The sequence below is a fragment of the Pleurodeles waltl genome, chromosome 9 (genome assembly GCF_031143425.1).
Source record: "Pleurodeles waltl isolate 20211129_DDA chromosome 9, aPleWal1.hap1.20221129, whole genome shotgun sequence".
In the NCBI taxonomy this organism is placed as follows: domain Eukaryota; kingdom Metazoa; phylum Chordata; class Amphibia; order Caudata; family Salamandridae; genus Pleurodeles; species Pleurodeles waltl.
The window spans coordinates 229,595,484-229,620,302 of NC_090448.1; the positions used below are offsets into that span (position 1 = coordinate 229,595,484).

At 41.9% G+C, this 24,819-nt stretch overlaps 1 protein-coding gene across 4 annotated transcripts in view; it reads right to left on the reverse strand.

The window, feature by feature from the left end:
- The window catches only part of PPM1M (protein phosphatase, Mg2+/Mn2+ dependent 1M), a 271,057-nt gene that overhangs the window by 163,912 nt on the left and 82,326 nt on the right, over positions 1 to 24,819 (reverse strand). For all 4 annotated transcript variants that reach the window (XM_069206604.1, XM_069206603.1, XM_069206602.1 and 1 more), the window contains one exon: positions 13,334 to 13,588. In XM_069206604.1, coding sequence (XP_069062705.1) covers positions 13,334 to 13,588 — 255 coding nt within the window. The remainder of the gene's footprint in view (positions 1 to 13,333; positions 13,589 to 24,819) is intronic.

Below are 24,819 nucleotides of genomic sequence, written 5' to 3' on the forward strand. Positions count from 1 at the left end.
CCATTCTTTTGTGTTTGAAGCCACCCATGGCGGCCTCAAACATTAACGCTTGCCTGCCATTCCTGTTCAAGTTATAGCAGTTCTGCTGAGAAGTCTTAATAATGTTCAATTTAAAGTAAAACCACCCTCCTTAGACACACAAATCACTGAATATTTAGTTCTGGTCATCATGCTTTTTCCAGTGATCACTGCTTCCTATTTACAAAGAAATATACAGGCATGATCTGAAATCAGAATATGAAATGAATACAATGTTTTGAATATGCAGGACAATTCCTTAACTATCACTGAGAACACCAACATAACAGTGTGTTTTTAAAGTGAAAAGCTTTGGTGGAATGAGTATGTAGATGTATTGTCTGTCATGTTGTGTGAGACTGTCTTTCTGAAATGGGTAGCTTCTCTTGTTGGTTGTCTCAGCAGTGGGGCAATGGAGCGATTGACCATTATGTTTGAACTCCCCTTTAGCATTTTGAGCTTGTATAGCATGCACTGAGGTCTGCTTTTTTTTATTTTAAATACTGTTTTATTTTACTTTTGTTTCATTGTTTATTTTCTGCTCGAGTCTTTAGTGCCAAGATACTCTACGAGGGTAAAGTGCGCTCTATATGTTTGCATTCTATTGCCTCATGTTCCATTGATTGAAACTGTGATAACTGACATCTTTTTCATAGTGGACTCGTTTTTTGGGACAGTACCAATACTGCTCAGGGAAGAATGTCATGCATCAATGGTGCACAACCATTACATTTCAGCTATGCTGCTATCTCTTTATAAGGAAGTGACAGCACTCCGTAGCAGGACTGCTATGTTTTAATGGGACAGTTCCAGAAATTTAAAACAGGGATTCTATACTTTCAAAAGAACATTACTAGGATGCATCTTGGCCACTCTGGGCTCCTTTGGGATGTTTCAAACTACCACATCAACTTTCCTCTGCAACTTATGGTATCCCCACAAGGCATATCAGAGTCACCCGCCCTTTTTTATATCTTAAAAACTTGGAAGTTTCTGTTCGTCCATCTTGGTGCACTCTATCAGGTGTCCCATGTAAACCATGTAATATTTTATGATGCATCAGTTTTATATTAGCTTACTGTGTAAATCCCTGCCTACTCTCCATTATCTGTTGCCATTGCTCCTCTTCATCTTCTACCCCCAGCCCATTCTCTCAAGACAGTCTTACTTCTGTGCTGGTAACTTTGGAATATATAATATTTATCACAAATGATTGTAGATTATTGATATGAGATTACAAAACTTACACCACTTTACTAAAGTGGCATGCACCACAGATGTCCTGAAGGAAATTCTATCAACATGTTTATGATGCAAGCAGTTAATATAGTGTTTCTCTAAGCTTGAGTGTAATACACTCCACATTTTGCCCATAGCAGTTGAAATGCCCTCTATTTTGTATTTTTTGAGCTGATACTCCACTTTTAAATTGTTTAAAACTACTGGAATATATACATCTGTGGGCTTGATTTTACTTTGGTGACCATAACAATCTGTGATTCAACAGCAGAACGAGTCTCTTCTGAGAAGGGAGACACCTCAAATTTTCCCTCAACCAAAGTGAAGACAACTACTGTCTTCTCTCACAAGATTATAACTAGACTTGTGGTGTGGCAGCAGTTATAATTCAGGGACATGTATTTTTTTAAACTGGTTTTATTGGGTTTTCAGTACAGTTTTACAATAACAGCATAGGGGTATGTGTTGCACCCATGTATAGCAAGTGGTTCAATACAGGATAATAAACATCAGAGCACATATTCATTTCCTGACTTCCAGGTTACTCTAGACATCTTAAAAGCACTTATAAAAGAAACTATGGCAAATATGAAACAAAAGAACAAAGCAATAGTATCTAAACATGTAAAGCCACAAGCCCACATTTCGCCTGCCTTGAAAGCACTACATTGGTGCCAGAAGATCCACCGGTTGCCAGAAGATCCACCTTCAAGCTGCTTTGCATCACCCACAAAGCAATACATGGAGCAGGACCGCTTTTCATCAGAAACAAAATAACCAAATACTTTCAACAAAGAAACCTCCACTCAAAATTGACAAACCGCCTTTAACACCACCATACAAAAAAGAGACAATAGGTGGTACATCCTTCTCTGTTCAAGCAGCCAAACTTTGGAATTCATTACCCCCAAATATAAGATCCATAGATAACTATCTTGTCTTCAGAAGACTACTCAAGAGTTGGCTCTTTTCTTCATAACCACCATATCCAAAAAGCAATGGACTGCATATGCCTTTGTTGATAAATAGTTATAATCTAATTATGTGTATATTCTAAATATGTATAGTTCCTTAAGAAATATGTATTGTTACTATTTCCTAAGAATAAAATATACACATACTATTTAAGCCTGTTTAACAAATGTATTTTACTCACAGTTAAATGTATATATGCGTTTATGCGCATGTGTGTGTGTGTGTGTATGTATGTATACATATATATGTGTATATTATTCTATGCTTATCATGTTCATAGGTCACTGCATAGCTCCTAGATAAGTTGTTATATTAGATACTTATGAATCCCTGCTTTCTTTTTTATATCACAATGAGCAAATGTTATCTTAACTATTTTAACAGGAAGCATTTCCCTGTTGAAAAACTGAGGAAAGATAATGAATGTTAGAAAAATAAACTTATAAATTAACATCAAATATTGCAAATCTTGAAAGTCTGTGTTTATACAATACAACTTTACATCTCATATTATTATACCTATTATTTTCCCTACACATATATTTCCTTACTATGTTTTTACACATCTATTTATTAAATACTCTAGTCCTACTGTACTAGTGAAAAAAGAATAATAAAATTAAAGAAAAATTAAATAAAGGAAAACATGAAAAACCAAATAAAATATAATTTACTCTATCATATGCTTTACTCTGTCTCCCCATCACCCTATGTCTCTATCAATCTATCCTCCATCCCCACTCTGACTCATCCCAAACCCATTCTACTACTTTGTTCTCCAAAGTACCCCTGCCTACCCTCTTCCTTCCTCTACCTGATCTAGCTTACTACTATGATCCCCCAAACAACCCTACTAAATTCTCCCTCTTTTATTTCACCTTTCACTCATCCAAAACCCCTTCTGTATGATCTCCCTAACCCCTTTCCACAGACTCTTCCCTCATCCATCTCGTCTTCACCTATCCCAAGCCTCATCCTATTACTATAAACTCACAATTAACACCTCTAGATTCTTCCCTCCTCTATCCCTTCATTACTCAATTAATCCAACTAACAAACTCACATATCCTCTGCTCAAATTAACTAATACTGATACGGTACTCATATTTACCTATACTAATCCACCACTAATTCCTCTTGAGTTACAGAGCAGCGCACTACTCACCGAAAAGCGCTTCAACGCCTCGTCATGGATAGTAAGCACTATATAAACACAATTAAAATAATAAATCCTTAGAGGACAACTGTAGCTGGCTGATAATATGGAACAAGAGAAGAAGCCATGGGACAAAGGAGAGAGAGAAGGCACATTGTCTACATATACTTGGTGGTTTTGCTGGGAGGTGGGCAGTCACTACATGATTACATGTAATACTGACTCTCTATCATCTATTGAAGGAATCCTAAATCACTGGGGATTAAACCAACAAGGAGAATTACTTTATCAAACACTATTTTATATTGCCATTTGCTAAAACATGCTTTTCTACATTGGGATATCTTATGATGTTTTCTACCGTGAGCGAAATTAAATGAATCTTTGAAAATGAGACCTTAAAAGTTTTAACATCAAGGTGCACTAACAGCTCAGCTAAGTCCAGCTATATATGTCAAAGTCATGAATTCTGTGACAGAATAAGAATATCAGAGTCAAAACAATATGAAGCATTTAATAAAAAACATATAAGGAAAAAATGGAAATTGGCCATTCCTGGAGCCCAAACTGATTTATCCATAAACTGTTCAAACTAAATTGATCCTTGTTAATGGGTCGAGTAGGATAACCTTATTCACAGATATTGAACTATTACATATACTTCACATAGTTGAATCCCACAGCCTTTGCTTTTCATCCTTTGATAATTTATTGCTACGGTGTGATGATTTCCAGGTCTTGTCTGTACTACTTACCATGCTTTCCTGGGTCTCCTAAAAGTCTTCTTTTAATACACAGATTCTTATTTTATGTTTTGCTTTTTGCATCCTACTCTCAGCCATGGATGGCCCTGGAGGAGAAATCGAGGATACAAAAGCAACATTCAGCTGCTTTGGAGACTACAGTAGTAGTAGTGGTATATGTGCTACCTTGTCATCTAGCCACAAAACACTGGACTGCCCCCATTGGTTTTGGGCCCCATTGACTCTGCACCCATGCACGCACAGCCTGACAAGAAGCAACAGTGACATGTCAGTGTACCAATCATTAAACCAGCGCCAGGATTGGTGGGAGCAGCCTCTCTCAGCACTCACCAAAGCGGTGGAGGCCTGTGCTTTCTCAAACCTACCTGCCCCTAGACAGCTGGGTTAGAGAAGTTTAAAGTGCGCATGTCAGGCTAGCCGTTGCAAGACAGCCGTCCAAAGGGGCATGTGCACTTCAAACTAAAGTGCACAGCTCCCTGCTGCTGTCACTCAACAGCAGAGCAGAAGTGCCCCCCCCCGTCCTGACACTCTGTTCAGAACGGGTTGCTGAAAAATAAAATGGTGATAAAGAAAGTTCATTATCATTTTATTTTTCAGCTCTGGGGCATTTGTCCCGTGGAGGTGCAGTCCCTGTCAGAAGATTCATAGAGATTCTTGACTCCTGAGTGGGTCTGAGTGACTGATTGTACGATTACTCTCAAATGTCATGGGATATTCTTTTTAAGAATTTTATTTTGTGGGTGGATTGGCATATGTCCAAATACATGTGATGCTTTGTGAGGCTGTCGCTGGGATTGTATCCAAACAGTTTAGTGATGCGATCTCATCTTACAGACATGTCAATAGCAGTCTTAAGCAGACTTTTGGCATCTATTTGTAATGTTTGGTACACTTTTTGTAATTTTATTACATAAATAAATGTGATTGATGGTTTCTGCCTCAAAGCAGCCTCTCCACTTTGAGTTTCTTTTGTTAAGACTAGCTTTGCAAAAAAGATTATTTTCGGCTATCCCAGCTTGTAGTCTTGGTGATTCTTAAGAAAATCTTTTTTGTTGATTTCTTTTCTTACATATATATGTATGTATATCTCTCTCCCTATATATATATATATATATATATATATATATATATATGTATATATATATATATATATATATATATATATATATATATATATATATATATATATATATATATATGGAAAATGTCACTTACCCAGTGTACATCTGTTTGTGGCATGAGACGCTGCAGATTCACATACTGTGCATTATCCTGCCATCTAGTGTTGGGCTCGGAGTGTTACAAGTTGTTTTTCTTCGAAGAAGTCTTTTCGAGTCACAAGACCGAGTGACTCCTCCCTCTCAGCTCCATTGCGCATGGGCGTCGACTCCATCTAAGATTGTTTTCCCCGCAGAGGGTGAGGTAGGAGTTGTGAGTATACTAGAGGTGCCCATGCAATGAAGTAGTTATGTATGTACCTAATGTGTATCAAAAGAATATTTATTTACATATTTACAATTTTCATTCAACTAAAAACGGCTACAGGCTACCGGGGAGGTGGGAGGGCGCATGTGAATCTGCAGCGTCTCATGCCACGAACAGATGTACACTGGGGTAAGTGACATTTTCCGTTCGGTGGCATGTGTAGTTGCAGATACACATGCTGTGCATAGACTATCAAGCAGTAATCTCCCCAAAAAGCAGTGGTTAGGCCTGTCGGAATTGAAGTTGTCTGAAATAATGTTCTTAATACAGCCTGTCCTACTGTGGCTTGTTGCATTGCTAACACATCTACACAGTAATGCTTAGTAAATGCATGAGGCGTAGACCAGGTGGCTGCCTTACAGATTTCTGTCATAGGTATATTCCCAAGAAAAGCCATTGTGGCGCCTTTCTTTCTAGTGGAATGTGCTCTTGGTGTAATAGGTAATTCTCTTTTGGCTTTAATATAGCAAGTTTGAATACATTTAACTATCCATCTGGCGATGCCTTGATTATTTTGATATAGGATTACCTGCAGGAGGTTTTTGGAAAGCTACAAACAATTGTTTTGTTTCACAAAATGTTTTCGTTCTGTCAATGTAATACATTAGTGCTCTTTTTATGTCTAATGTATGCAAGGCTCTTTCGACTACTGAGTCTGGTTGTGGAAAGAAGACTGGGAGTTCAACAGTTTGGTTTAGGTGGAATGGTGATATGACCTTTGGTAAGAATTTTGGATTTGTACAGAGAACCACTTTATGTTTATGTATTTGTATAAAGGGTTCTTGAATAGTAAATGCTTGTATTTCACTGATGTGATAGCTATTAGAAAGGCTACTTTCCAAGTCAGATACTGCATTTCACAAGAATGCATGAGTTCGAATGGGGGGCCCATGAGTCGTGTTAATACAATATTAAGGTTCCACAAAGGTACTGGTGGTGTCCTTGGGGGTATGATTCTTTTTAGTCCCTCCATAAATGCTTTAATGACTGGGATTCTAAAAAGTGATGTTGTATGTGTAATCTGCAGATAGGCAGATATTGCAGTGAAATGGATTTTAATGGAAGAGAATGCTAGATTAGACTTTTGTAAGTGTAATAAGTAGCTTACAATGTCCTCTGTGGAGGCATGTAGTGGTTGAATTTGATTAGTGTGGCAGTAGCAAACAAATCTTTTCCATTTGTTTGCGTACCAATGTCTAGTTCTGGGTTTTCTCGCTTGTTTGATGACCTCCATACACTCTTGTTTAAGATTTAAATGTCCAAATTCTAAGACTTCAGGAGCCAAATTGCTATATTGAGCGATGCTGGATTCAGGTGCCTGATCTGTTGTTTGTGTTGTGTTAACAGATCTGGTATGTTTGGTAATTTGATGTGGGGTACTACTGATAAGTCCAACAGTGTTGTGTACCACGGTTGGCGAGCCCAGGTTGGTGCAATGAGTATTAGGTTGAGTTTGTTTTGACTTAGTTTGTTGACCAGATAAGGAATGAGTGGGAGAGGGGGAAAAGCGTAAGCAAATATCCCTGATCAACTGATCCATAGTGCATTGCCCTTGGATTGAGGGTGTGGGTACCTGGACACGAAGTTTTGGCATTTTGCGTTTTCTTTTGTTGCGAATAGGTCTATGTTTGGTGTTCCCCAGCGGAGGAAGTGATCCTGTAGAATCTGGGGATGAATTTCCCATTCATGATCTCGACTGAGATTGTCGGCTAACTGATTCTGAATGCCTAGTATGTATTGTGCTATTAGGCAAATGTGATTGTGAATTGCCCAATGCCAAATCTTTTGTGCTAAGAGACACAGTTGTGACAAGTGTGTCCCCCCCTGTTTGTTGAGATAATACATTGTTGTCATGTTGTCGGTTTTGACAAGGATGTATTTGTGGGCTACCAGTGGTTGAAATGCTTTTAATGCTAGAAAAGCCGCTAGCAGTTCCAAATGATTTATGTGAAGTTGTTTTTGTTGATTGTCCCATTGGCCCTGTATGCTGTGCTTGTTAAGGTGTGCTCCCCACCCCATCATGGAAGCATCTGTTGTGATAACAGCTTGAGGCACTGGGTCTTGGAATGGCCGCCCTTTGTTTAAATTTATAGGGTTCCACCATTGAAGCGAGGAGTGTGTTTGGCGGTCTATCAACACTAGATCTTGAAGTTGACCCTGTGTTTGTGTCCATTGTTTTGCTAGGCACTGTTGTAATGGCCGCATGTGTAATCTTGCATTTGGGACAATGGCTATGCATGAAGACATCATGCCTAGAAGTATCATTACAAACCGTGCTGGGTAGTGTTGGTTTGACTGTATGCTTGCTCTTACATTTTGGAACGCTTGGACCCTTTGTGGACTTGGAGTGGCAATTGCCCTTTGTGTGTTGAGTGTTGCTCCCAAATATTGTTGTATTTGGGATGGTTGCAGATGTGATTTCTGGTAATTTATAGAGAACCCCAGTTTGTGTAGAGTTTCTATGACGTATTGCGTGTGAAGGAGACACTGTTGTTGAGTGCTGGTTTTTATTAGCCAGTCGTCTAAATATGGGAATACGTGCATGTGCTGTCTCCTTATGTGAGCTGGTACTAATGCTAGGCATTTTGTGAATACCCTTGGTGCTGTTGTTATTCCGAACGGTAGCACCTTGAATTGATAGTGTATGCCATGCATTACAAACCTTAAGTATTTTCTGTGAGAAGGATGGATGGGTATGTGGAAATACGCATCCTTGAGATCCAATGTTGTCATGTATTCTTCCTTTTTTAATAAGGGAACCACGTCTTGAAGTGTTACCATGTGGAAGTGGTCTGATTTGATGAAGAGATTCAGTGTTCTGAGATCTAAGATAGGTCTTAACGTTTTGTCCTTTTTTGGAATTAGAAAATATAGTGAGTAGACGCCTGTTCCTGTCTGATGATTGGGTACGAGCTCTATTGCTTGTTTTTGTAGTAGTGCTTGAACCTCTATTTGTAATAGGTCTAAGTGTTGTTGGGACAGATTGTGCGTTCTTGGTGGCACATCTGGCGGGAATTTTGTAAATTCTATGCAATAACCATGTTGGATAATTGATAGGACCCATGCGTCTGTGGTAATATGTGCCCAGTTTTGATAATATGTGGTTAACCTCCCCCCCCCCCACTGGTGACAAGTGTTGGGGTTTTGTGACATTGAAGTCACTGTTTTGTTTGGCTTGGTTTGGTTGCTTGGAACTTTCCCCTTCCTCTTAGGAATTGTCCTCTATAGGAAGCACACAACCCTCCCCTTTGGTATTGTGCCTGATAGGTGGGCCTGGTTTGAGCGGTGGAAGGCTCTGATGTTTGTTGCCGAAAACCTCCTCTGAATTGTGGTTTCCTAAAGGTGCCCCTGACTTGTGGGGAATAGAGCGCGCCCCATGGCTTTGGCTGTGTCCGTGTCTTTTTTCAGCTTCTCAATTGCTGTGTCAACTTCCGGCCCAAACAACTGTTCTTGATTAAATGGCATGTTCAACACCACTTGTTGAATCTCTGGCTTGAATCCAGAACTTCTCAACCACGCGTGCCTGCGAATGGTTACAGCCGTGTTGACAGTTCGTGCTGCGGTGTCTGCTGAGTCTAGTGAGGACCTTATCTGGTTGTTAAGTATGGCCTGTCCTTCTTCCACCACCTGTTGGGCACGTTTCTGGTGTTCCTTGGGCAAGTGCTGTATGATGTGTTGCATCTCGTCCCCAGTGTGCCCTGTCGTAGCGAGCAAGTAGGGCTTGCGAATTTGCAATCTGCCATTAATTGACTGCTTGTGCTGCCACTCGTTTGCCCGCTGCGTCGAACTTTCTGCTTTCTTTGTCAGGTGGTGGAGCGTCTCCTGACGATTGAGAGTTTGCTCTCTTTCTTGCCGCCTTTACAACCACTCAGACCGGTGTAAGCTGTTGTGTTATGAACACAGGATCTGTTGGGGGAGGTTTGTACTTCTTCTCAACTCTAGGCGTGATAGCCCTTCCCTTTACAGGCTCCTGGAAGACCTGTTTTGCGTGCTTGAGCATGCCTGGGAGCATTGGCTCCGGTTCCTCCATACTTTAATCCTGCTCAGTGGGTCATGTAGCCTAGTCCCACCCTTACCAAAAGTAAGAAATAGAATAGTACTTGGTGCATATCTATGTGTATGGCTTATGCGATGCTGTTTGTTCTACTGTACAGATTATACACATAGGTATTTCAGCCAGACCAGAGCACAACTGTATTTCATATGCCCATAGTGTGAGCAGAGAAGATACAAGACAATGATAATCCAAAAGATGCAGAAGATGGAGCCCTAAAATAGTAAAAACATGGGATTTGACCTTTGCACTATTGCAATCTAAGCTTAAAAGTGGCTTTGTTACTACTCTTGTACCTAATAACATGCTTCATTGGGTCACATTATTAATTTTATATATATATGTGATGGACCATAAGCAGGACTACCAACTTCATACTATTTGTTTCTTTTCGCTGCTTTACCAATAGATGTATATATTTACTCATTTTATAGAGATTATTACATATTTCTTTTTAGGTGTGTGAAAAATGAAGCTGTAACTAGTATATTTTCACATTTATTTATTTTTTTAAACTAATGTTATTGTTTTTTCAAACTTATACAGTAAAAGTACAATTGACAGTCTGCCACAAGAACAATAAGCATCACAGTAATGACAGGTGGTAAACATCTAGATTTGTGTCATTATGAACCATAACATACCAACCATTTCCCCCAAATCTTCTTATGTTTTTCGAGGACACCCTCTGGATACATTGATTGGTGCTTCAAGTTTGGCACACCAGTCCATCTTCGCTCGCCAGTGTTGGAGGGGATGAAGAATGTCCGTGTTTAGAAGTCTCTCTTTTGGCAAGTACTGTACCAATAATCAAAAGCGCATAGTCTCCCCTTATTCCTCTAAAGTCTTCTACAATAACAAACAAAGCAATTCTAGGGGAGGACTACACTGGTTCTCCAATTATCTGTGAAAGTGAGAAAAACACTTCCTGCCAGTACCTCATAATGATGGGGCATTCCTATGCCACATGGTAGAAGTGGGCCTCTTCTTTGTGACACTGATCACAGGTCGGTGCGCCCAGCCTATCAGCTCACCACAATCTCAGGAGAGTAAGGCAGACTATGTGGAGGTAGTTCAGAGGGATAAGTCAAAGATGGAGGGCATCACTAAGACTTTAGAAGACATAAAGACATCCCTCCAACCCGATTCATTGAGGGGTCTCAGTTACTCTTCCCAATGCAATCTAAAATTTGTGGAGGGGTCGGGGAGTTAATGACTAGAATTTTGTAGATCTTACCCATAGGGCCCATTTGGAGTTTTGCTTCAAGTGGACTAAAGTTGGGTACAGCACCAAGGAACCTCCGATGGGAGTGGAGGGCATGCCGTACCTGTAAGTAAAGGAAAAATTGGGATTTGTGTAAAGAATATTCATCTTGGAGAGCTTAAAAGGATTTTAAGTGAGAGATCTGCCAAATATCCCCTACTGTGAAGATCCCAATAAGGTCCTATTTATCAAAGCTCTTAAGCGCTGATCACACGATGCAGCCAGCTACCTTTCCATAGGTCGGGTTTCAAGTATAATCTTTGGATCAAAGACATTACATTTCATAGCAGGTCGCAAAGACCAGCGACACATTTTGGTAGCTTTTAGAAGGGACTTATGGACTGGGTTACCATAAAGTATGCCTAATATAATGTCCTATTTGATCTGTGCCACTTCTAGTCGGAAAGATTTCCACATTTATTTAACTGATAAGGGCACAATTACACTTCGGTTTTTAAAGGATTAAGTGATAAGAAGTCGATTACAATAAACCAATGGATTACCCCAGCATATTTGCATGGTATTAACAGCATTCCTGCACACATGCTGCTAATCAAACTCAGTTATTAAATCTGCACAGTTGTTATTATGCAGACTTAGTCTGTGGGTTCTTTTAATGCCCAGTTTCGTTCTGGAGGCAGTTTGCAAGATTCATCAATAATTCTCTTTGTGCTTTGAGGTAGGATATAAACTGAATACTTTTCCTGTGTTTTTTGTTCTCCAATTCCGCATTCCTTTTTTCTTCAATTCGATCTATTTCTCCTTTACGTCTAACACATCATTTATGTGTTGCAATGCACTGTTAAGTTATTGTTTTACTGTTCCTAACTCTTTTTTCCATGTTGGTAATTTATTTCTATATTGTGTAGCTTTGAGTTTGAGTTCACTGTAAATGGATTTAGAACAGTAATTCCAGGTAGCATTTTCTTCAACTCTGGATCAATGGGTAGTTTATCAGCCGTACAACACTCATTCAATAATATGGCAGGTTCCTCTTTGGGAGATGTACCCTCTGTGGGGCTTCATGATACAAGACAAAATGATACCTGTTGCAGAATCTGCACTTGTTAAATGTTTAAGCTTGACTGGATATGAGTGTGAGTGATCGCTGTTGAGTGCAGGTAGCCGAGAACCATTTTACTACAAAACTACTGAAAGAGTCTACAAGATGATTCTGATATTCTCATGTAAATTAACTGGTTACACTGTTAACTTTTCAGTGAACTGTTCTTTAAAGATAATTTTTTCTGTATTGTTTTATTATATACTTTTTAGCTATAATCTTGTGGGGCACCTTTCAATGACGACAGCTTTCTGCATAGAGGGGATGTTGAAAAGAGAGACAGGCTGCTTTCAAGGATGACTGCTGTCACTGTGTTTGTGAAACCAGTACATAATGGCAGTGTGCTGGTAGTGTAAGTTACCAGCCCTCCGAGTCTCAACTTGGTGTGAGGAAAGTAGGTAGGATACACAGAAGGACCACTGGACTACAGGGAATAAGAGAGCCCTCCATGTGCTACAATTGTGTGATATCCACATGACTCAGGGGCCTCAGGAAAAAAATACCTGCTCCACATAGGAGAGCGAGTAACTCATTTATTTCCCATTAAGGTGTATGGAATTAGGGGCAGGTCTGATAGCCTGGGAGCAAGGGTGGACAGTGAACTCGGCTCCTGTAGATGACGTTCACATGTGTTAGACTGCCAAAAATACTCCTTCTTGACACAGAATGGTGATTTATAAGCTACCACCAAAGGAATTACTTAACAGCATTCAGTTTAAATACTTGACCCACAATTGACTATTTGGCTAACTATGGCGTAGAATGATGTTCCAGGTTAAGTTAGAGTTCCACATTTAAGGTGTTTAAGTAAACCATATGCTGTAAGTAGTGTATTCAGTTCTCTATTGGCAATCAATTGCAAGGAATGTCCCCAGCTCAAGGCATTTGCCGTGTGGAGGCCTACCTGCCTAGAGGAGATCGATTTAACTCCTGGGTGTTTCAATTGTGACTGGCCCAAGTAATGCTATAGATGTAGACTGTGTCTAGCAGTAACATCTTCAGTTCACAAATAAGAAAAACTGGGCAATTGCCTCAACTGTGCATTATTTAAAGTGGACATAAAAACTAAATATCCCCTAATAGACAGATAACAAAGGCAATTATTAGAGATATGCTTGTAATGCCAGGTTTACATGGGCTGAAATGTAAACAGGCCATGGGCTGTAGGAAAAAATTAACTACGACTAAGTGGAAGAAAGACAAGGAAACTGGACATTATGGAAATGCAAGCATGTATTGTGACAATTAGATTTAAAAACAGACATGCATGACTGCATATTTACCAAGTATGAGAATAATCATCAGATGTACTCACACACTCCTGAAAGGCAGACTCCAGTGCCCCAATTACCACATGCTCTTGACTAATTCCTTTTTCTTTCACAAACTCCGGGTCAGACTTATAGAGGCGTCTGGCAGTTAGGTGCATTGGAGGGTGTGGTCCATCAATCCCTTCCATTATCTCCTCCAGTTTCTGCTTTATGCAAAAGTGCAGATACTGTGCTGCCAATGTAGCTGCCACTGGTCCACCATGTCCATCAAACAGAGCCCAATAACAGGCGGTCACACACTGTGGAGAGATGGTCAAAGATTAGACTGACAAAAAGCACAAGACTACCTATGGGTTGGACTTTTGGGTAGGATACTCTTTGTTGCCAATATATATAATTCATAATAGGTTAGCTGAAACCCCAAAATAAACTCTGGATATGTCTAATGGACAACTGATTTTGAACGTCATTGTAATCAAAAAACCCGTTTCAAGCTAAAACATGCTGATGGCTATATTGGTTGGCCAAGGATTGTACCAGAGGTTCTGTCATTATTAGGGTGATCATATAAAAATTACTTAGAGAAATGCTTTGATTCTGTAACAACATCTCTGGTGACTATCTGGTCTTTTAATTATGGCTTCCACATTAACTCTGCTTCTGTCTAGTGGTGTGAGGATTCTATCGGCTATGTTGGAACAAAGAACATTTTGCACACCTCTGCACTATTTATCCAAGCCCAGGTTAGGTCTTCATATATTCACCACAAGGCCTAGACAATACAATAAGAATGGCTGCAATTGTTACCAACCTGGACTGTCCCAGATCACAAGCCATTTAAGATTAAAAGTCCCGTTTTACTTCTCTGCCAAGGATAGCCATTAGACTATGTAAGCGATTAAAGATATGTGTAAGTAAAGTGAATGAGTCTCACTAAGTGTATTTGTTGTAATACTGCTTTATTCTTTTCATTGGTACATTTGAATCTCAATAAACCAGATTCACCAGCAGAGCATGTAGTACCATACCACTCCGACCACCATTCTTTTGATGGTAAAAACCATCTAAGCTTGCCATGAACAGAGAACAATTGGGCGTTTTTCTTCATGTTCCTTTGAGTTTCAGGAGAGGGCACAACAGCACAAGCTGTATTCAAGCAATGCACTTAAATAATTTTTCCTGTTTCAACTTTTGTATTTTTCTGCATTTTGTAGCCGTTCTCCAGAGAGCTTACGCCTCTCCTCTGACCGATCTGATATCTTCCAGCTGTATTAGTACAAATAATTTCACAATTCAATGGCATGTGTTCATCTGAACTTCGAAAGCACATCACTCACTCAGGCTGACACAACGTATGACTGAGTCAGGTACACTTTAAGGACATCTTTAATTGGTCTTTGTAGAGTCTTTTTTTGGGGTGATAAGCACTGACTAGGTTAGTCATATTTGCTTAATAAACTGAAACGAGAGCGGTCACTCAAGAGACCCTCATTCAGCAATAATAAACTGAAACAAGAGGGGTCACTCAAGAGACCCTCATTCAGCAAACAAAGCAGGTAAAAAGGGATAGGGGTTTAACATTTTTCTCTCACATTGTTTTTTAATCATGCCATGCATTAAAGGTTTTCAACAGTCACCCTAACTACATAGGAAATACCTAAATATTTCTTAAGTCTAGCATATGTGTAGAATTGAAGTAAATGGTTTGTTATCTTATAGGTTTTATAAAGTGCATACCTGTGCTTTATAAAATGGGGATGGAGCAGTAATTTACTGCTCTTTTTAGGGCTCAAAATATTCAAATTTTCCAATAGATATTCCAAGACGTGCCACTTTCAACCTGTATCATCAATAGTGCTTACTGTAAGTTATAACGTTTTTTTCGTACTAAGAAGCTCGTCCACTATGTCTGAGAAAGATGCTGTCTCTCTCAGGATATTATCCTGGAGACCTTCCTCTTGTGCCCACCCAGCACCTCAAGACCTTCCCTAAAGCGTTTGGTACTAGAACAGCACCAGATTGAACAAGACGAGTGGAGGAGTTCAAGTGTGCCTAGATGCGATTTGTCCTTTGCACACTGAAAATAGAACACCAAATGCTGTGCTGCGAGGACAGAGGTGGGCGGGCATTTACAAGTGGAACAGCCACAAAAATTAGCAAAAGCCCTGCCCCCTCATCTCAGGCCCCTCCTACTTCTTATGAGGTCTCAAAATTGGACTTTTCGGATAGTATAGCCATTAACAGCGGTTTACCTGTCGGGAAACCCCTTCCTCTTGAGTATTCATCTGTAGCAAAGCCTGGGAACCCTGCCCTAGTGTGAAGCAAATTCAGGTCGTGGATGGCTATATGTAGGCAGCATTGCATATGTAATGCCACGCTTGTGCTAGAGACTGATTGGCTACTACGCATAATAGCACCATCTAAAGAATGCTAAGACTGTCCCAAATACTTAACCTAAGGATATTAACTGCTGCGGTTTGCCTTCCTTGTTAGTTCACTGAAAGTGTGAAACATGGGACAAATGTTAAAGACTGCAAAGAATCAATAATGTCATCCTCATCATTTGGTACACTATAACTCTTGACCTACTAGAGTAATTTAAAAACTGGGTGAGTATATCACATCCTTATCTCAATTTTATCTCTCAATCCAGGAAACAGGGCGAGATTACCTTTTTGAACTGTTTCGTATTTTAAGAGCAATGACGTTCTTAAAAACTAAGATAGGAACAAAGAAATTAGAAAAAAATTGAGATGGATAAACCCCACGCTGGAACTCTAGCAATGCAGGATACCTACTTATTTCAATGTGAAAAACATTATATTGGTAAGACTACAAGAAATGTCTTTGCATTATACAAATTTGGTAATTTAGAACTTTGCACGCAAAATGTTTAAACTATTTTTTAAGTGCAAAGTAAACAGTTGAGTAGACTTCTACGCATGTGCCCAGAGGGGTGTGAAACTAAAAATATACAACTTTAGAAAATATATGGATCCAAAACATAAACATTGGAAATAAGTTGATTCATGTCTTGTTTTAAGTGCCCATGTTCTTGACATCTTTCTGGTCTCTTTGTATCACAGATAATTTCATTTGTCATTGCATAATATTGTATGGTTAAGAGAAAACACCCAATGCACAGAAGAAAACAGGAAGTAGTATTAGGACAGAAATTATGGGGCGAGAAAGGAGTAACCATACACTCAATTTTGTGGCAACACTCCTTTTCCATTTTTGAGCTAGAAGTTCTGTATGACTGCCCTTATGAACCCTATAAAAACCTTTGGAAAATAACCCCTAGCAATACGGATTGCACTTCTTCATTCATACAATGTCAGGAAGAAAGCCTGGCGAGCTGCCATTGGTGCTTACTGTGTAAGTGGAGAACTAATGCCACAGTTTTGTCTTGGGAGCCCCAGTCCTGATTTACTTTCCATAGTAGAACAAACATCCACATCAAACACAATAACAAGGTCCATTTTTAGTTTAGTTATAGCCGATATGTAAGGCAGAATTCACCCACCAATGCAGTGCGTAAAAGGTCCTTTCTAAAATTCTAGGAGGTTCAGGTGGCAATATGTGTTTGCCCCTTAACTCACTTGCACAGTTATGGTGTATAGTAGTGTTTGTGTACAGCTTCTAAATCAGTAGGACAAAAGGGTGTTAGAGTATATGTGATCATATCATTTTGTAAAGTATAAAAAAGCGGCACATAGCATTCTTTTTGGAGTTTTGAATACTTTTACACTAAGTACTGGAATGCGAAAGTCTGATTAATGGTGGACAGGCCAGGGTTAGATTTGCCTTCATACACTTTCAAAATATCTTCATCTCCACCCCATTCTTGAATCATTGTCAGGATTATGTTGGTAAAAATCTTGGTTTCCACATCTATTAGGCTACTAGGCACATATGATTTTGAACCTGAAGTGTTACCCTTTTTGTAGACACTTTGGTGCCATTGATCCATAATTGTGGGACAAGAAGGGTCACGTACTCAAAACTAACATCAAAACTAACCAAAAAGCTCACATCACGTTTTAATCAAAGCCAACATGACACAGAGGATATACAACAAACTATTAAAGAAAACTGGAGGCAATCCCTGGAAAGGGGACAACAAGACATTGACCTTTCAGCTGACAATGTATGAACCAGGTCTTAAATACTGAATAAAATAATAGAGTCTATCACTCATACCATGCTTGAAATTTAGACTGATGCACATTGTGAACAGATATATGGTGAGTAGTAACTAAGTATGGCACACGTAAGTCTGAAATCCCTCTATAAAAGTCTGTATCTAAAGTCTTTATTACAGGCGAGTTGTGGCATCAATAGTAACCTGTAATAAAGAAGTGAGGTGGCCCCTCAACTGGAATAACATATTTGAACTGACTTCTGATGTCACAAGGCCATTTGACAGAGTCAGCATCCAAGGCGAAAGGCAGGTCACAGAGAAGCGAGCTTAATTAAAGCTGCAGTTTAAAAAACACAAAAACTGGTCTTTCTTTCTTCTGCTCTGTGTTTTTATTTTTGTAAATTTTTTGTTAATGAACAGTGATAGGCAGGCCGTCTGTAAAGGGGCGTGACTTTGGTGGGGGGGGGGGGTGCTGTGTTTAACCCCTTTGCTGCCAAGCCTTTTCCCCTACTGTGCCAGGCCTTTTTTTGACTATTTGGGGCAGTCTGCGCTTAGGCCTTCATAACTTTTTGTCCACATAAGCTACCCATGCCACATTTGCGTCCTTTTTTCCCCAACATCCTAGGGATTCTAGAGGCACTCTACAGATTTCTCTCTACGTTTTCTTCTATAACTTTTTCGAGCTATGGCAGATTTTTTAAAGCAATATATTATGTCTGCTGGACTCTTCTGGTTGCGTGGATATGTAGGGCTTAAAGGTTAATCAAGAACCGCAGGTGCCCAGAGCCAATAAAGGAGCTGCACCTTGCAATGGGTTTCATTGTATACCGGGTATACAGGCAATTCATTTGGTGAAATATGAAGAGCGAAGAATATGTATCAAGGAAACCTTTGTATTTCTAAAATGAGCACAGGATAAGGTGTTCAGAAGCAGTGGTTATTTGCAAATCTCTGAATTCCGACGTCCCCATACTAGCATGTGAATTACAGGGCATTTCTCAAATAGACGTCTTTTTACACACTGTCTTACATTTGGAAGGAAACAATATAGAGAAAGACCAGGTGCAATAACACTTGTTCTGCTATTCTGTGTTCCCCGAAGTATCCTGATATAGACGGTACCTCACTTGTGTGGGTAGGCCTAGTGCCCGCGACAGGAAACGCAACATGGACACATCACATTTTTACATTGAAATCTAACGTGTTTTTTAAGAAAGTGCCTAGCTGTGGATTTTTGCCTCTAGCTCAGCCGGCACCCAGGGAAACATACCAAACCTGTGCATTTTTTAAAACTAGACAGCTAGGGGAATTCAGAATGAGGTAGCTTGTGGCGCTCTCACCAGGTTCTGTTACCCAGAATCCTTTGCAACCCTCAAAATTTGGCAAAAAAACACTTTTTCCTCACATTTCGGTGACAGAAAGTTCTGGAATCTGAGAGGACCCACAAATTTCCTTCCACCAAGCATTCCCCCAAGTCTTCCTATGAAAATGGCACCTCACTTATGTTGGTAGGCCTAGTGCCCGTGACAGGAAATGCCCCAAAACACTATGTGGACACATCGAAATTATCAAATACAAAACAATTTTTTTTTGCGGGGGGGGCGCACACCTGGGTTTTTGGTCCTGGGCTCAGCAGACATCTAGGGAAACCTACCAAACCCAGACATTTCTGAAAACTAGTCCAGGGAGGTGTGACTTACGTAGATACCCCAAAGTTTTCTTACCCAGAATCTTCAGCAAACCTCTAATTTAGCAACAAAAAAAAAAGTCAAATTTTCCCATATTTCTGAGTGGGATCACCGCACCGGCACAAATTTCCTATTACCCAATGTTCCCCTCAGTTTAAAGAAAAAAAAAAACTTTTTTACACTGACAAGTGGGGCTGAATTTTTATCGGTATGGATGCAGCAATGCTGGGTGATAGGATTTTGTGGATTCCTGCAGATTCCGGATGGTTCCATCTAAAAAATGTGTGGAAAATGTGTGATTTCAAGCAAAGTTGGAGGTTTTCAGGGCATTTTGGGTAAGAAAATGGTGCAGGTGCATTTGAAGCACACCACCCTGGACTCACGCAGATGTTCTGTTTTCAGATGTGTCTAGGTCTTGTAGATTTCTCTACATGGCAGCGTCCCAAAGTCCAAAAAGTGCAGCCCTCACCAATTTCGAGAGTTAGACAAGCTCTCATGGCCCAAATGTAAAACCAAAACCCAAAATAATCAAATGTTCTCTTCCTTGCCGTTGGGATAAGATCTTTTAGTGTGTGGGGGAAGAGCTTAAAGACTGTTACCCCTTTTAGTTGGGGTGGGGCATAACCATGCCCATACTGGTTGGTAGCCACCACCCCACTATATAAGTTTATTCCCTGGCATTTAGTAGGCTTTCTGCCCCCCGGGGAGTGGATTGGGGATAATTGCCCCATCTGCCCACCGGTGAGCAGAACAACTTTGTCCCAATTTATTTGGGGTGGGGGTATTGCTATACCCCCACCCCCTTTTTTTTTTTAAACAATTCTTCCCTGGTGTCTGGTGGGCTTTCTGCCCCCCAGGGGGGCAAATGGGCATTACAAAAATAGGCCAGTCCACTCCCAAAGGGTGCAGAAATGGCCAACAGTAACGTGTCCCCATGGGGAGCGACCCTTGCCCAAGGGGCTGCCCCTCCCAAACAAAAAACACAGACACCCCAATCCCTGGTTCCCAAGTGGTTTCTGCCCCCTTGCCTAAAATAAAATTGCCCTCCAGGGGAGCAACCCTTGCCTAAGGGGTCGCTCCCAATCTATTTAAAAAATAAAATAAAAATCCCTGGTGCCTAGTGGTTTCTGCCCCCTTTGGGGACAGATCAGCCTAATTAAAATAGGCCTATTGGCCCCCAAGGTGGGCAAAAATGGCCTAAAATAGACTTGCCCCCCCCCAAGGGGAGCAACCCTAGTCTAAGGGGTCACTCCCCTTGCGTGTAATTAGGGCAATAAAAAAATCCCTGGTGTCTAGTGGTTTCTGCCCCCCTTGGGGGCAGATTGCTAAGAAAAATAGGCTGATCTGCCCCCAAGATAGGCAGAAATGGCCTAAAATAAAATTGCCCCCTAGCGGAGCGACCCTTGTCCAAGGGGTTGCCCCCCTTGCATGAAATTAGCGCAATAAAAAAAAATCCCTGGTGTGTAATGGTTTCTTCCCTGCCCCCTCCCCGCCCTCCAGCCCCCTTCGGTGGCAGATCAGCCTAATTAAAATAGGTCAAAGGCCTAATTCGAAAATGCCCGCCAGGGTGGCAACCCTTGCCAAAGGGGTTGCTCTCCTTTATTGTAAACATTTTTTTTTTTTCATAAACTCCCTGGTGTCTAGTGGGCATTTCTGCAGCCCGATCGCTTCATGACTGGGCTGCAGCAATGTTCCGAAAAACATCGAAGGAAAGGAAAGGCCTTTCCTTTGATGCCTCTCTGCCTGCCCCCACCCCCCCGATTGGAAGAGAAATGCTTTCATTTCTCCTCTGATCACGCTCGAAGCTGAGCTTCCACCTCTGATGATGTCATCAGACATCACAGGGGGTGTTGGGAGGGGGGGTAGAAGGGGGGGGCGTGGTTGCAAGAGGAAGCGATTCCCCTTACATCCCTGCCCATGGGAGGAGGGGGGGTGGGGGAGCAGGATGAGGGGTTTACATCCGCTGAGGACGTAACCACCTCATCCCAGGCACCCGAGTGGTTAAAACTAATTTATGGGTTCAAAAGCAAGCCAACTTTTTTCTGCATCTAGCAGTTTCAGGTAATAATAAAAATGTCAAGAAAGTTTTGGTGATGAATGTTCCTGCTGGTGAGAGATCAGAATGTTGTCCAGTGGCAGTTTTCACTCATCACGGTAGTGCAGAGGCTTAATGTACCCGCTGCAAAGAATGTGTCAATCAATCAATCAGATACTTGAATAGCGCAGCTTATCAGCCATGGGCCTTCTGATCATTCGAAGAGCCAAGTCTTGAGGTCCTTCCTGAACTGCTTCAGTAAGGGGGCCTGACTGAGGTTGAGTGGGAGCGTGTTCCAGGTCCGAGCTGTGAGGTAAGAGAAGGATCTGCCTCCAACTGTGCTCTTCCTGATTCTGGGGATGGCGGGAAGGGCGAGTTGAGAGGATCGGAGTTGTCTGGCGGTGGTGTAGAATGTCAGGCGGTGGTTGAGGTAGATTGGTTCATTGCTGTGCAGGGCCTTGCAGGTGTGAGTCAGTAGCTTGACAGTGATGTGTTTGTTGATAGGGAGCCAGTGGAGGTCTCTAAGGTGGGCGGAGAGGTGGCTATGGTGGGGGATGTCTAGGATGAGTCTGGCTGCTGAGTTCTGGATTCTCTGCAGTCTTGCTTGTAGCTTCTTTGTGATACTGGCGTAGAGTGAATTGCCGTAGTCCAGTTTGCTGCTGACCAGTGTGTGGGTGACCTTACTCCTTGTCTCGGTGGGGATCCACCTGTAGATCTTCTGGAGGAGACGGAGAGTGTGAAAGCATGACGGTGAGATGGCATTGACTTGATGGGTCATGGATAGCGTGGAGTCCAGGATGATGCCCAGGTTATGTGCGTGGTCGTGGGGGTGGGGCATTACCTATGACGGTAGGCCACCAACAGTCATCCCAATCGGAGGGGGTGGAGCCCAGAACGAGGATCTCTGTCTTGTCTGTGTTGAGTTTGAGGCAGCTGGCTTTCATCCGGGCAGCGACTGCTCTCATTCCGTTGTGAAAGTTGCTCTTGGCTGTTGATGGATCGGCTGTCGGGTAGAGAAGCAGCTGAGTATCGTCGGCATAGGAGACGATGTTTAGGCCATGCTGTTTGACGATTTTAGCGAGCAGAGCCACGTAGATTTTGAAGAGGAGCCCTGGGGTACTCTGCAGCAACATGTACCATGCAGATCAGAGAACTGAGTGTGAGTGAACTATGAGTAGCTCTATAAACCAAAATGAAATGTATGTCTGAGATGGGCTTTGGAGAGATGTGGGGCACTGCTGGAGGGTGGCAGAGAGGAAATTTGTGGAAAAGGAGGTCATGGGGGCACCAACAAAGACTGTCAGACAGGTGCCACCAGCACTATAGCTAGCCCTGTATTTATGCCAACAATTTTTTTCGGTTGAGCGTAAGCGTACGACCTCTTGTATACTTTTACGTATACTTCTGTGGGCTTACAGCTATTTCATTTGTTAGTTGCAGTGTCATTTAAAAAATCTTTGCTTGCTAATGGTCAGTCATGCCTCTTTGTCCCTCCTTATTCTGTGTGAGAGAAGGGACCAACTACTGTATAATTATGCTTTGTCTTCTTTATCTGGTCTGTAGGGGACTTTTGTTTATAATTTTGTTTCCTGCTCCTGTCCAGGGAAGCTTCCCTTTTCATTTGCAGACCATTCGTGCTCTGAGCTTAGCTGTAAACAAGGCTATAAATCAGGCTATCTGGTCACATTTGGTTTTTATGGGCTCTCTGTACCCGCTCTCAGCTCCCTGGTTCCCACCCTTCCTTGGCTTGGATTTTCTTTACCAAGTGTGCCTGCCTGGAGGATCATTTGTAATTGCTTATAGCCTAGGCACCCAGCTCTACCAGGGCTCCACAATCCTTAGAGACAGTGCCCTCTTCTGCTCCATACTGGGATCCCACTCACAGCTCCATCAGTGCACCTCAGTTCACACACTCCAAGCCCTCAACTGTGCCAATGCCAGAACCCCACACAAGCGGTCTGCCACAGCACCTCAGTTATTCCAGTCAGTACACACTGCTGTTCCAGTATTGGGACCTCGTGCGCAGCTCAATCAGAGCACCTCAGTTCACACGCTCCAAGCTCTTATCTGTGCCAGTGCCAGGAACCCCACGCACGTTGTTTGCCAGAGCACCTCAGTTATTCCAGTCAGTACACTCTGCTGCTCCAGTACTGGTACCTCAGGCGCAGCTCCATCAGTGCACCTCGGTTCACATGCTCCAAGCCCTCAGCCCTGCCATTGTCAGGAACCCCACGCACGCTGTCTGCCAGAGCACCTCAGTTCTTACAGTCGGTAAACTCTGCTACTCCAGTACTGGGACCTAGGGCGCAGCTCTATCAGTGCACCTCGGTTCACATGCTCCAAACAGTCAGCCATGCCAGTGCCAGGAACCCCACGCACGCTGTGTGCCAGAGCACCTCAGTTCTTACAGTCGGTACACTCTGCTACTCCAGTACTGGGACCTCAGGAGCAATGCCATCAGTGCACCTCTGTTTGCACGCTCCAAGCTCTCAGCTGTGCCCCTGCCAGAACCCCACACATGCTGTCTGCCAGAGCAACCCACTTCTTACAGTCAGTACACTCTGCTATTCCAGTACTGGGATCTCGGGCGCAGCTCCATCAGTGCACCTCTGTTCTACCCACTCACACACAGTTCCATTACAGCAGTTCAATTATAATATTCAGTCCCACTGCCAAGCCACTACTGGACCCAAAAGAGCAAAACACAACTCAGCTAGTGTACTTTAAGTCTAACATCCAACGCCGCTACTGATGGGAACCACCACAGCTCTGCCAGAATCCGTCAATTCTAACATTCAGGGCACATTTCTTCTCAGTACTGAGGCCCACACACATGCCCTTCAGGATTCCTCGCTTCTGTGGTTCTGAAGCAATGCCACTCCCTTGCTGGGCCCCATTCGCAGCTTCACCAGGCTAACACTCAACAACACTGGCACACCAATATTAGGTTCCACACATAGCTCCATTAACATACCTCACTTCTGACTTTGTGTGCCCGTTACTATTACAGTACTGCAGCCCACGTACAACTCTGTCAGTTGACCTCAACCCTAACCAGCAGTGCCCCATTATTCCAATACCAGGAATTACACAGCGCTACGTTTCTCATTCCTCACCCCCTGCCTTTCTGTTATTCCAGCACTGGGCCGGGACACAGCTCTGTTTATCCCCGTAATCCTGATCTGAAGCGCCCCAATATTGCTGCATTGGGGGTTCACCTATGACTCTGCTAACACGCCTCCTACTGTTCTCCAGTGCCCCCTGCTGTTCCACACGGACTTCTGTTTGAGGCCGTGGGGGAGCCAATTAAATCTATTCTTAGCTGCCATCTTTGTTTGGGAGGGTCTGATTCACCTATCTCACTCTGTTCTTTCCTTTACTCTGTCTACTCTCAATGTATTCTTTCTCCCCCACTTTTCTCTTTTTGGTTCAGTCCTCTCTTTTTTCTTCATCAGACATTCATTCGTTCACTATTTTTGTCTCTTCTGTTCATTCTTTCTTTGTCTTTTTTTATTTGCTCTTTCCTTCAACTCAGTATGCGTCTTTTTAGATCTTCCTTCCTTCCTCTGGTGTTTTTCTTATCTTTATCTGTCAATTCACGTTTTACTTCTGTATGCAGAAGCCACAAGTTACTTGTTGGGACCTGATGTGTCAAAGTGGTTT